General features: G+C 52.2%; 2 protein-coding genes across 2 annotated transcripts; both read right to left on the reverse strand.

The window, feature by feature from the left end:
- Window positions 1-2,327: 2,327 nt before the first annotated feature.
- On the reverse strand, window positions 2,328-5,054 carry LOC141935098 (ubiquitin carboxyl-terminal hydrolase 42-like). Its single transcript, XM_074851052.1, has 8 exons — window positions 4,994-5,054; window positions 4,681-4,881; window positions 4,121-4,231; window positions 3,951-4,044; window positions 3,741-3,808; window positions 3,509-3,579; window positions 2,889-2,971; window positions 2,328-2,640 (listed from the first exon to the last, which is right to left on the reverse strand). The coding sequence occupies exons 1-8, from the start codon at window positions 5,052-5,054 to the stop codon at window positions 2,328-2,330; spliced, it is 1,002 nt and encodes a 333-aa protein (XP_074707153.1).
- A 6,178-nt stretch (window positions 5,055-11,232) lies between these two features.
- On the reverse strand, window positions 11,233-13,959 carry LOC141935099 (ubiquitin carboxyl-terminal hydrolase 42-like). The gene is made up of 8 exons (XM_074851053.1): window positions 13,899-13,959; window positions 13,586-13,786; window positions 13,026-13,136; window positions 12,856-12,949; window positions 12,646-12,713; window positions 12,414-12,484; window positions 11,794-11,876; window positions 11,233-11,545 (listed from the first exon to the last, which is right to left on the reverse strand). Exons 1-8 carry the CDS (start codon window positions 13,957-13,959, stop codon window positions 11,233-11,235), a joined length of 1,002 nt encoding a protein of 333 aa, XP_074707154.1.

Raw genomic sequence — 13,959 nt, forward strand, 5'->3', positions numbered from 1 at the left:
TGCGAAGGGTTGGTCCTGATGTGGAGGACTTGCTCTGCTCCTCCTCCTCCTGCTCCTCCTGCTCACAGAGTGGTGGTAGTCCTCGTACTTCACGAACCGTCTCCGGAGATCATAGCCCCGCCGTGGGGATCTGCTCCGCTCTGTCCCCCTCGGCAGGGTTGACGCAGAGGGTTGATCCTGACGTGGAGGACTTGCTCTGCTCCTCCTCCTCCTGCTCCTCCTGCTCACAGAGTGGTGGCAGTCCCCGTACTCCACGAACCGTCTCCGGAGATCATAGCCCCGCCGTGGGGATCTGCTCTGGGCCCTTTCCCTGGCACCATTCCTCTGGCAGTGGGAAGAAAGGCTGGATCCGTGCTCCTCTTTGCTGTTGTCTTCTCGCACGGTGTGCGGCACACGGTCAAATGGCTGACAGCAGCTTTCCTCCTGAAAGGACCAGAACTGTGGGCAACCCCCAGAAGCTGTGGGAGGGGACAGCTAAGGGCCTCCCAAAGGCTCTCTGGGAGGGCTGCAAAGGCAGAGGGACCACAGGTGGAGAAACGGGATAGGTCCAGGTGGGATGCTTTCAGATGGAGCAGCGTTGCAGCTCTGAAGAAAGCTGCACTGTGGCAGGGCAGAGAGAGCAATGCCAAGGTCCCAGAAAGAAATCCACTGTCCATCTGGTGCCCTGACCCACGTCCCCAGACTTACCTGAGTCTGACGAGGCAGACCCTGTGGTCCCACAGAAGCCGCCTGCATGCTGCCAGCCGCCCACTGGCTCAGGAAGGAACGGGCATAGGAGACTGCCCATGAGGAAGAAGCCCTTTCTCCAAGTTCCAAATCCAAGCGCCTCCTCTTGGGTTCAGTCATTGTCTTGGAGCTGTTTCTACAACAGAGAAAAGACGTAACCGCGATTACAAGTCAGGGTCCACAATATCGTGTCTGGACTTCAGTGTGTAAACGTACCTCTTCTGTAACTTCTGCTTTGTTCCTGATTCTATTTTCGTTTACACTTACTGGTACAGATCACATGGACAGAATTGCTTTATGCTCCCGTCACTTTTAAATACTAATGCCAACTAAAAATTTTAAAAAGACCACCCTGTATAGCTTCAGTCGTGGTCTTCTCACCAGGTCTGCCTCTGGTGGAACAAGACCCCGCCTTTACACCCCCTACAGCCTCCGTTTCGTAGAACCATAGAATGGCTTGGGCTGGAAGGGTCCTTAAAGATCACCTAGTTCCAACCCTCCTGCCACGGGCAGGGACACCTTCCACTAGACCAGGTTGCCCAAAGCCCCGTCCAACCGGGCCTTCAACACTTCCAGGGAGCGGGCAGCCCCAAGCTCTCTAGACAACCGCTTCCAGTGTCTCACGACCATCACAGTAAAGAATATCTTCCTTAGATCTGATCTAAATCTACCCTCTTGCAGTTTAAAATTGTTACCCCTCATCCTATCCCTACACCCCCTGACAAAGAGTCCCTCCCGTCTTTCCTGTAGGCCCCCTTTAAGCATGCTTCTCTACATGAGCCAGCTTCAGATAGCAGACAAGTAGCAGTTTACACCAGGGCAGCAACCTAAAGCCCACAAGGAGAGAGCAGGACTGATGGGGGGTAGTTCAGGTTTGACAGCGCTGAAGGACGCAGGAAGCAGTTGTCTCCCATGGCAGAAACACAGAAACAGAAAGAGGAGGAGAAGAAAAACAGCAAAGCCAGGAAAAGGAGATGTATTCCGAACACATGTTAAGACTTGTTTTTACCTGACATAAAACAGTAAATAGGCTTGCTGACTGAGGACTGTGTCGATGTCACAACCACCCACAAAATCATCTTCCATCTCATACCACAGCCCATCGCTGGCCTGTAAAAAAGGCGTCAATATCTGGAGATGAACCGCGTCTTTTCTCAACAAAAACACAGGCAGAAAACGACAGAGCCAAGAGTCCATCAGAACAAATCCAATCCAGCCCCTAAGGAGACCTTCTCCCCCAAAACCTTGGCTGCCAGTAACACTGCCACGAACATTTGTCTTCCCCAGCACACATTCTTCCCTGGTTTGGAAGGAAGCTGCTCTTTACCTTTGCGTAGCAGTAGTAGTGTCCTGTGTCACAGCTGTCACCGCCATGTACCAGGACAGCATATAAGGAGTAGAGGAGCGGTTCTCCGGCTGTCTCAGACATGTACGGGTGAAGATCCAAGTGCTCGGGATACTCCACAACCTACGGAGAGACCAGGAGGGCTCAGGCATGATCCTGAAATACTCCAGGAAATAACCTTCCAAGACCAGCGCCCAGAGGTGTGCAAACACATCTTTGGGGCTCATGAACACTTGCTGTTCCCTAAAGCAACATGTCATGGTCTGGGGGGCAGGAGACTGTTCTCGGCCAAAGCAGCTCTGTCGGAGCAGAGTACGTGCTTGTCTTCCCACGGGAACTCTCCTCTCCCCACAAGGAAACATGAAAAACTCCACATGAACCGCTTGTGAAAGAGCGCACTGCCTTGGCAATTCTCCTGCTCCAGGAACATAAAGTGGCATCCCAACTGCCTACACACCTTGCTGATCTTGCTGCCGGTGAAAAATTCAAATCTCTTCAGACACACCGTGAGAACCTTGGGCGCGCGGTGGACTGTAAACCTCTTGGAGGCGGTAACCATCTTGTCACACCTGGAAAGCAAGCAGAGAGCCACGTGCTGAGATGCGCCCTGTCTTGCCCCAAGAAGGCCAGACAAGCTTTCACGGCTCACACATCCTCACGCTATTTTAAGGCTGTTCAGTGCCATAAGGCCATATCAGAAAAAAGCTGCGTCTCATTACGGTGCATTAAACCTGTGTGAAAAGATGACTTATGAGAGATGACACGCAGCGCCTGCACGCACGATCTAGCGCCAATATGTCGCTAGTAGCTGTCTTACCTGCTGCATTTAAAGCAGTTTTCGCCGCCCAGCTTCTCCGGTTTCACAAAGTCCTTCAGAGCTGCGGGGACAGATGAGGCTGCCTGGAGGAGCGAGAAAGGAGAGCGCTGAGCTGCGGGAGATACCCTCGCCCAAACACTGACTAGGAGTGCACACAAAACCCCAGCTAGATGACGCTCAAGCAGTGTCCAGGAGGAGGCAGAAAGAGGGTGTTACGCTCGACATTCCCCTCATTTCCCAGGGATTGCCAGGGCTACCAAGAGCTCCATCTCTGCGCCACCGCTCCGTTGAGCTACCGATGGTGTGCAGGGTCATCAGTCACGAAAACAACACAACCCACCAGCCTAGGAGCCAGACGGGTGCTGAGGGAGGGCAAAGGGAAGAAGGAGGAGACTACATCAAGGGTGCAGGGAGGGAAGTGAGGGCTTGCTCAGCTTAAGGCCAGCACCTACAGGGAGACCACTGCCACGGCCTCCCCAGGAGGACACCGTCCATTCCACATCCCACCCACCACCAGGCTCTCTGGTGTTCGCAGGATACACTTCTAAGTCACCTCTGTTGATTCTGGAAAGCTACAAGGGCCTTGGGACATCTTGAAGCACAGCTGCAAAGCCTCTTACTTCTATATCCAAAGGAACATCCAGGAAGGCCTCGTAGGAATCGGAAACCGCGCTGCAGCTCAAGCACGTGACTGGAAGGCAAATGGAAATGCTCAGCGATAGGGGAAGGCAACTGACTGTGCCCGTTTACGTCCTTCAGAGCTACTACGCCAGTCACACCACCAGCTGTTTCTCACAGGCAGACAGAAGGACACAGACAATTCCAAGGAGAGCAATGGTTGTGGAAAAGTACCTCTGGATCTCAGAAAGCCCCCAAATATTTGATGGACAACGGTATCTGATTGCGAAGCAAAGTCCAAGCTGGAAATCAATGGTAAGGCAGAGAGTTAGCTCTTCCCAAGAGTTTTGCTCTGTCTGTAAGCTCGGGGCATAGGGCTTCCTTGATGGGAGTGCATCAAGGTGTCCAAAGGGCTCATTGAAAAGGTGATTTGTTTGTACTTACTTGCTCAGACAATCTCTCTGCATGGCATCGACAGTGCAGCGTAAGAATTCATGGGCATCTTCCTGCATGTCAGCCTCGAAATGTTCTCCTATTCCTACGAAAGAAGAAGTTAGTAGTTCTCTCCTACAAGAATGGAAGAAAAACCTGTAAAAGCACCTGAAATGGCTTACGTCTGAGAACCCTGATGATAGCCCAAGGCTCGATGGCAGTGCCTGAGGAGTGCAGGACCGTGTGAACGTGCTCTTCCATACTGCACATGACGCAGAAGCCTTGCCGACGACCTGAAGAGGGAGGGAGGGAAGGCAGGAGGGAGGGAAGGTTCTCAGGTTAGCAAAACACCCATAGCGAGCGATGGGAAACCTAATGGAGATCTTGACGTTGTAAGAACAGCCTCCACCCTCTTCTCCCAAGGTACCAATGTCCCAACAAACCCGGGAGACTTTAGTGCGTAGAAAACGTTCTTCAGAGGCATGCTGAACTGTCAAAACTTTTCTGTGCCACAAGCAAAGAGCGTTTAACTTGCAGGAGCGGGGACTAAGACCCAGGGCCAGGAAGAGGTGCCTTTCTGAAGGCACGAACAAGCAGCTTCGAGGCTCGAGTGTTCAAAGAACACCCAGTGCGGGGGTTGAGAAAGAAGGGCTGCTTTTCCTCGTAAATCCGATTCCAGATTCTGGGAATCCCTGGGAAGTGCCCCACAGATTTACAGGGAGATGTTCCTAAAAGCACTCACACGACTGGCTGTGCTCCCGAGAGAGCAGGTAGTTGGCCAGAGGGGGCGTGTACGTCAGGCACTGCAGGACGGAGTTGATGAAGCAGGTATTGCCCAGGTTGTAGAGTCCCGCTCCAGCTCTCTGCCGCTGCTGCCATTCCATGCAAATCGTCTCTGGGACAAAGGGACGTCTTTGTGGCAGAGCCATCTCCTCGGCAATGACTGCAGGGAAAGGACATTTGAAAAGAGATGACACGATATGGTTACATGAAAGCCTATTGATAAAGTCGAGTTCTTTACAGGAGCACCCAGTACAACCAGCTCTACATCCAACCCAGAAGCACCGCCAGAAGCTGCCATGGAAATATACGGGTCAAGAAACAGTTTTGGAACATCGCCTGTTCCCCTGCTGACTTTGCCAGAAGTCCAACAAGCCCACGCCCCGATTTCTGTGCCTTGGGCTACCTTCCTTTCCCTCCGGAGTCTGGAATTGGAGTCCCAGCTCAAGTGTTCCCTCTTCCTGATTGTAACATGGCGAAAACAAGCAAGTCTCTAGCCCAGAAGGTGACCCCACTGATGTCAGATCTTTCTACGAGCAATGACGCCTTTCAAAGGCTCGTACTAGCGGCACAGGAGTGATGAGACACATTTTCCTGTGTTTCATTGAAAACGCCTGGGTCAGTCTGGCTGCGATTAGGAGGCCCCAGAATTCACTCTAGCTTGTCAGCACATGAGCACTCAGGGGTGGAGCACCAGCCACGTCCGTGGCCAAACCTGCTGGGGAAGCCGTTACTCCCAGGAGTCGTGCCCCATTGCGGCCACCGCTCCTCTCAGGAACAGAGCGGGAAGCTTTGGATGGCAAAGGATGTCAGGGTGCTCTCCAGAAAGAGAAGATCAGCGCAAATCCCCGATCCCCCAGAAATGATGGCAGGTCATCCAAATGGTTAAAAACCCCCAAATGCAACGCACGCAACAGCATCCGCCGTCCAAAGTGTTTCAGTGGTGCTTGTAACTGCTGCAGAGCTGCAGGCTGATGGCCCTGCTGTCCCTGTCACAGGACTCCGGCTGACAGCAATTACAAAGGCCCTTTTACCCCCTAGCTACCTACGCTCACGATCTGTCCTGAAAGTCAAATCACAATTACCTTTGAGAGAGGGTGGAAGCCGAGAGAAATGGGAAGTCAACGAGAAATGGCTGGAAAAAAGGAGGCACGCAAGTACCAAAGGAAGGAGCCGAGTTCTCCCGAAGGCCAGCTCAGCCCAACTGGCCTTCCCTGGCCCGCTTTTTGGGTAAAAAGCCCCTGGCCAGGTGACATCACAATTGCTGGGTGGGTGCTGCATCACTGCCCCTTTGTGACACGGGACGCACTGCAGCCACGCAGCTGCCACAGCCCCGGCACCTCCCGTAGCCAGCAGCTGGCAGCCCCTGGGCTTCCCCACGCACCGGGGAGGTGCCTCTTCACAGCTTTGCCTGCCACATTCGGGTTGCTGAGGGGTTTTTTACCACTCTTTGAGGTACAGGACTGTGCCCGTGAGACTCGTGCAGCAAAGCACCTGATCTGTTACCGGTTCACCTCCAACGACTTTCATCTGCCCCCAAGATACAGCCACAGGCTGACTCTGAACGAGCGCTACCAAAGAAACACCTCCAGCACCTGCGCTGGGTCGACCTTGGCTGGCTGCCCGGCCCCCACCCAGCTGCCCGTTTGCGGGCGGCTTTTTAGCATCCTCACGTTTTCTCCTGCCTCCAGGGTTTGTTAGCTTTCTATCAGCCGCAGCTTTGCCAGATTCCCACTCAGGGTGGCTGGAGGCACTTTTGTTCCTGCCCCGCTCGGCTTAGGTAGCTTTGGGCTGTCCCCACGCGGGACATCTGCTATCACAACATCTCCATGAAATTTGTATACAACTCTAAGACAATACTGCCAAAGAATTGGGAAAAATAAAACCAAAACCCCCAAAACACACCAACCCTCCAAAAACCAGAACGGACAGTCCAGGTATTGACTCCCATTTCAAACAGAAGACTAAACAGAAAGTAACACAAAGCAAGTGGGAATGGGGACAGAAAACAGGAGGAAAAGGCCAGTCTCAGTGCTGGGGGGCTACATTTAAATTACACTGGATTCCTAAAACCTGATAGCTTGGGTAAACCGAAATTTCATCCAGGAAGGATCACAGCTGTGCTTGCCAGCGCTAAAACAATGGGCACGAGCCTCTGCATTTCTGCAGCCTCTAGGGAGAAACACCAACTAGGGACCCTTGAAGTTCCTGAATAGTAACACTAAACCACAAAGGACCAACTTTCTTGCTTCGGCTGTAGTAACAGTAGGACAGCAGCACAGGTCTGGAACTGTAGAGTGACGGCTAACATAAGAGCAAGACAACGAAGAAATATTCAAAGTATAAGCTTTCGGGCATCCTTTCCAAAAAAATCTTAAGTAATTTTAACTTTGCTGCTTTATCGTTCAGCAATAATTGGCAAGCTTTCCAGTGATTTATTCCTACCACACTAAGATCCAGGTTCTGCTTTGGAAAGCATACAGAAATATGTGTCTTAAACCAAACCAAACCAAACCAAACCAAACCAAACCAAACCAAACCAAACCAAACCAAACCCCTACACTTTAGACCAAGACCTGAGTTAGCTTTAAGAACAAAGCTAATTGTGTCTCCAACACCAGAAGCACGGGAGGCTGCGGTGCTTTTACGGTGAGAGAGAGAGAGGACTTGTACAGAGAGCTGCAAGGCTTCCAGCTCCCTATGGCTACTCACAGCCCCAGTCAGGTTCAGTCAGAGCACGCAAGAAGGGAATGGTTTTGCTTTGTCTTGCATTTACTTGAATTAGTTGTAACTAACACTAAGTCTTCCGCCCTACTCCAGGATTTTCCCTTTTTTTTAATATATTTTTTGAGGCATCTCTGTTAGCTTATGGTAAGATGCTACTTAGAAATGGAATACAGGCATGCCGGGGAGCACAGGAAGCTAAAAGGATGTTAACCTTCCTTATGAACGTGTGATTTGTTTGCATGCACATGCTAGTAAGCAAAAAGAGCTCTTTCTGAGTAATTAAACCTCATCTGAATGAGATCAACTACTATAAACGTGGTTCATATTAATGCATTACATGAACTGCTAGGCTCCCTGGGCCTGTTAAACTAACTCAACTAACTCACCATGAGAGGCGTTCATGTCCAGAAAGGAATGCGAGCCAACCAGTGATAGAATTACAGGTGTCGGATTTAGACCTCGTGGCTTTAGACCTACGTATAAGAAGTGTTCAACTTAAAGTTGACTGTATACTATTCCTCCTGCTCCGAGGACTGAGGTCTCCTGGACAGAGACACAAGCATCTCAAAAGCCTTGGAAATGAAGCTGTTGATTGTTGATTACCCAGTACTGACCCCTGGACGATACCTCTAGTTACTGGCCTCCAACTACACTTGGTGCCACTGAGCAGCGCCCTCTGGGCCCGGCCGTTCAGACCGTTTCAGTCCCCCTTGCTGTTGGCTCATACAGCCCATTTCTGTTCCAGTGACGTGAACTCCCTATTGAGAAGGAAGAGACTGGAAGACGGGCACCTGCGAGCACACAGCTTTCAAAATCCCACAACATAAACCTCCCACGCTGGGCATTTCCACCAATTGCCCCCAAGCCCCCAGAGAAGAGAACACCCCGTAAATTACACATGCAAGGCCAACAAGTGTTTTTAATTCTGGCTTTGGCTCCCAAAGGAGCAAAGCAGTCCCAAAAGCAAAAAAAGGATTAAGCTTCTTCCTCGAGGGACCTCTGGGCAGGCGGGCCAGCCGGCAGAGCTGTCCGAGTCTCTGGAAGGTCTCCCTGAGTTCTTCCTGGCTAGAGGCAGCACTGGGAGGAGGGACAGGGTGGGCTGCTGGTGCCCTTTGTGCAGCTTGGTCTCTGCTGGGGGCAGTTTTGGTGCTTCCTGGATTTCTTCTCCTCGTCCTTCCCGGATTTCTCCTCCTCCTCCTCCTCCTCCTCCTCTGCGGCACTGCAGAGATCAGATGTTGTGCTCTGCCCTCACGCAGGGCCACGATCTGCCCCTGTCACCACCATACTGCCCCGAGTGGTTGATTCACCTGTGTCTCTGGGGCACTGAAACCCTCCCCCTCCTCCTGCTCCTCCTCCTCCTCCTTGCTGAGGGGTCATATTCTGTGATTTCCACAGAGCGGCTGTGGAGATCATAGCCCCGCTGTGGGGATCTGCTCCGCTCTCTCCCCCTCGGCAGGGTTGATGCGAAGGGTTGGTCCTGATGTGGAGGACTTGCTCTGCTCCTCCTCCTCCTGCTCCTCCTGCTCACAGAGTGGTGGTAGTCCTCGTACTTCACGAACCGTCTCCGGAGATCATAGCCCCGCCGTGGGGATCTGCTCCGCTCTGTCCCCCTCGGCAGGGTTGACGCAGAGGGTTGATCCTGACGTGGAGGACTTGCTCTGCTCCTCCTCCTCCTGCTCCTCCTGCTCACAGAGTGGTGGCAGTCCCCGTACTCCACGAACCGTCTCCGGAGATCATAGCCCCGCCGTGGGGATCTGCTCTGGGCCCTTTCCCTGGCACCATTCCTCTGGCAGTGGGAAGAAAGGCTGGATCCGTGCTCCTCTTTGCTGTTGTCTTCTCGCACGGTGTGCGGCACACGGTCAAATGGCTGACAGCAGCTTTCCTCCTGAAAGGACCAGAACTGTGGGCAACCCCCAGAAGCTGTGGGAGGGGACAGCTAAGGGCCTCCCAAAGGCTCTCTGGGAGGGCTGCAAAGGCAGAGGGACCACAGGTGGAGAAACGGGATAGGTCCAGGTGGGATGCTTTCAGATGGAGCAGCGTTGCAGCTCTGAAGAAAGCTGCACTGTGGCAGGGCAGAGAGAGCAATGCCAAGGTCCCAGAAAGAAATCCACTGTCCATCTGGTGCCCTGACCCACGTCCCCAGACTTACCTGAGTCTGACGAGGCAGACCCTGTGGTCCCACAGAAGCCGCCTGCATGCTGCCAGCCGCCCACTGGCTCAGGAAGGAACGGGCGTAGGAGACTGCCCATGAGGAAGAAGCCCTTTCTCCAAGTTCCAAATCCAAGCGCCTCCTCTTGGGTTCAGTCATTGTCTTGGAGCTGTTTCTACAACAGAGAAAAGACGTAACCGCGATTACAAGTCAGGGTCCACAATATCGTGTCTGGACTTCAGTGTGTAAACGTACCTCTTCTGTAACTTCTGCTTTGTTCCTGATTCTATTTTCGTTTACACTTACTGGTACAGATCACATGGACAGAATTGCTTTATGCTCCCGTCACTTTTAAATACTAATGCCAACTAAAAATTTTAAAAAGACCACCCTGTATAGCTTCAGTCGTGGTCTTCTCACCAGGTCTGCCTCTGGTGGAACAAGACCCCGCCTTTACACCCCCTACAGCCTCCGTTTCGTAGAACCATAGAATGGCTTGGGCTGGAAGGGTCCTTAAAGATCACCTAGTTCCAACCCTCCTGCCACGGGCAGGGACACCTTCCACTAGACCAGGTTGCCCAAAGCCCCGTCCAACCGGGCCTTCAACACTTCCAGGGAGCGGGCAGCCCCAAGCTCTCTAGACAACCGCTTCCAGTGTCTCACGACCATCACAGTAAAGAATATCTTCCTTAGATCTGATCTAAATCTACCCTCTTGCAGTTTAAAATTGTTACCCCTCATCCTATCCCTACACCCCCTGACAAAGAGTCCCTCCCGTCTTTCCTGTAGGCCCCCTTTAAGCATGCTTCTCTACATGAGCCAGCTTCAGATAGCAGACAAGTAGCAGTTTACACCAGGGCAGCAACCTAAAGCCCACAAGGAGAGAGCAGGACTGATGGGGGGTAGTTCAGGTTTGACAGCGCTGAAGGACGCAGGAAGCAGTTGTCTCCCATGGCAGAAACACAGAAACAAAGAGGAGGAGAAGAAAAACAGCAAAGCCAGGAAAAGGAGATGTATTCCGAACACATGTTAAGACTTGTTTTTACCTGACATAAAACAGTAAATAGGCTTGCTGACTGAGGACTGTGTCGATGTCACAACCACCCACAAAATCATCTTCCATCTCATACCACAGCCCATCGCTGGCCTGTAAAAAAGGCGTCAATATCTGGAGATGAACCGCGTCTTTTCTCAACAAAAACACAGGCAGAAAACGACAGAGCCAAGAGTCCATCAGAACAAATCCAATCCAGCCCCTAAGGAGACCTTCTCCCCCAAAACCTTGGCTGCCAGTAACACTGCCACGAACATTTGTCTTCCCCAGCACACATTCTTCCCTGGTTTGGAAGGAAGCTGCTCTTTACCTTTGCGTAGCAGTAGTAGTGTCCTGTGTCACAGCTGTCACCGCCATGTACCAGGACAGCATATAAGGAGTAGAGGAGCGGTTCTCCGGCTGTCTCAGACATGTACGGGTGAAGATCCAAGTGCTCGGGATACTCCACAACCTACGGAGAGACCAGGAGGGCTCAGGCATGATCCTGAAATACTCCAGGAAATAACCTTCCAAGACCAGCGCCCAGAGGTGTGCAAACACATCTTTGGGGCTCATGAACACTTGCTGTTCCCTAAAGCAACATGTCATGGTCTGGGGGGCAGGAGACTGTTCTCGGCCAAAGCAGCTCTGTCGGAGCAGAGTACGTGCTTGTCTTCCCACGGGAACTCTCCTCTCCCCACAAGGAAACATGAAAAACTCCACATGAACCGCTTGTGAAAGAGCGCACTGCCTTGGCAATTCTCCTGCTCCAGGAACATAAAGTGGCATCCCAACTGCCTACACACCTTGCTGATCTTGCTGCCGGTGAAAAATTCAAATCTCTTCAGACACACCGTGAGAACCTTGGGCGCGCGGTGGACTGTAAACCTCTTGGAGGCGGTAACCATCTTGTCACACCTGGAAAGCAAGCAGAGAGCCAGGTGCTGAGATGCGCCCTGTCTTGCCCCAAGAAGGCCAGACAAGCTTTCACGGCTCACACATCCTCACGCTATTTTAAGGCTGTTCAGTGCCATAAGGCCATATCAGAAAAAAGCTGCGTCTCATTACGGTGCATTAAACCTGTGTGAAAAGATGACTTATGAGAGATGACACGCAGCGCCTGCACGCACGATCTAGCGCCAATATGTCGCTAGTAGCTGTCTTACCTGCTGCATTTAAAGCAGTTTTCGCCGCCCAGCTTCTCCGGTTTCACAAAGTCCTTCAGAGCTGCGGGGACAGATGAGGCTGCCTGGAGGAGCGAGAAAGGAGAGCGCTGAGCTGCGGGAGATACCCTCGCCCAAACACTGACTAGGAGTGCACACAAAACCCCAGCTAGATGACGCTCAAGCAGTGTCCAGGAGGAGGCAGAAAGAGGGTGTTACGCTCGACATTCCCCTCATTTCCCAGGGATTGCCAGGGCTACCAAGAGCTCCATCTCTGCGCCACCGCTCCGTTGAGCTACCGATGGTGTGCAGGGTCATCAGTCACGAAAACAACACAACCCACCAGCCTAGGAGCCAGACGGGTGCTGAGGGAGGGCAAAGGGAAGAAGGAGGAGACTACATCAAGGGTGCAGGGAGGGAAGTGAGGGCTTGCTCAGCTTAAGGCCAGCACCTACAGGGAGACCACTGCCACGGCCTCCCCAGGAGGACACCGTCCATTCCACATCCCACCCACCACCAGGCTCTCTGGTGTTCGCAGGATACACTTCTAAGTCACCTCTGTTGATTCTGGAAAGCTACAAGGGCCTTGGGACATCTTGAAGCACAGCTGCAAAGCCTCTTACTTCTATATCCAAAGGAACATCCAGGAAGGCCTCGTAGGAATCGGAAACCGCGCTGCAGCTCAAGCACGTGACTGGAAGGCAAATGGAAATGCTCAGCGATAGGGGAAGGCAACTGACTGTGCCCGTTTACGTCCTTCAGAGCTACTACGCCAGTCACACCACCAGCTGTTTCTCACAGGCAGACAGAAGGACACAGACAATTCCAAGGAGAGCAATGGTTGTGGAAAAGTACCTCTGGATCTCAGAAAGCCCCCAAATATTTGATGGACAACGGTATCTGATTGCGAAGCAAAGTCCAAGCTGGAAATCAATGGTAAGGCAGAGAGTTAGCTCTTCCCAAGAGTTTTGCTCTGTCTGTAAGCTCGGGGCATAGGGCTTCCTTGATGGGAGTGCATCAAGGTGTCCAAAGGGCTCATTGAAAAGGTGATTTGTTTGTACTTACTTGCTCAGACAATCTCTCTGCATGGCATCGACAGTGCAGCGTAAGAATTCATGGGCATCTTCCTGCATGTCAGCCTCGAAATGTTCTCCTATTCCTACGAAAGAAGAAGTTAGTAGTTCTCTCCTACAAGAATGGAAGAAAAACCTGTAAAAGCACCTGAAATGGCTTACGTCTGAGAACCCTGATGATAGCCCAAGGCTCGATGGCAGTGCCTGAGGAATGCAGGACCGTGTGAACGTGCTCTTCCATACTGCACATGACGCAGAAGCCTTGCCGACGACCTGAAGAGGGAGGGAGGGAAGGAAGGAGGGAGGAAGGTTCTCAGGTTAGCAAAACACCCATAGCGAGCGATGGGAAACCTAATGGGAGATCTTGACGTTGTAAGAACAGCCTCCACCCTCTTCTCCCAAGGTACCAATGTCCCAACAAACCCGGGAGACTTTAGTGCGTAGAAAACGTTCTTCAGAGGCATGCTGAACTGTCAAAACTTTTCTGTGCCACAAGCAAAGAGCGTTTAACTTGCAGGAGCGGGGACTAAGACCCAGGGCCAGGAAGAGGTGCCTTTCTGAAGGCACGAACAAGCAGCTTCGAGGCTCGAGTGTTCAAAGAACACCCAGTGCGGGGGTTGAGAAAGAAGGGCTGCTTTTCCTCGTAAATCCGATTCCAGATTCTGGGAATCCCTGGGAAGTGCCCCACAGATTTACAGGGAGATGTTCCTAAAAGCACTCACACGACTGGCTGTGCTCCCGAGAGAGCAGGTAGTTGGCCAGAGGGGGCGTGTACGTCAGGCACTGCAGGACGGAGTTGATGAAGCAGGTATTGCCCAGGTTGTAGAGTCCCGCTCCAGCTCTCTGCCGCTGCTGCCATTCCATGCAAATCGTCTCTGGGACAAAGGGACGTCTTTGTGGCAGAGCCATCTCCTCGGCAATGACTGCAGGGAAAGGACATTTGAAAAGAGATGACACGATATGGTTACATGAAAGCCTATTGATAAAGTCGAGTTCTTTACAGGAGCACCCAGTACAACCAGCTCTACATCCAACCCAGAAGCACCGCCAGAAGCTGCCATGGAAATATACGGGTCAAGAAACAGTTTTGGAACAT

This window comes from Strix uralensis, chromosome 26 (genome assembly GCF_047716275.1).
Source record: "Strix uralensis isolate ZFMK-TIS-50842 chromosome 26, bStrUra1, whole genome shotgun sequence".
In the NCBI taxonomy this organism is placed as follows: Eukaryota; Metazoa; Chordata; class Aves; order Strigiformes; family Strigidae; genus Strix; species Strix uralensis.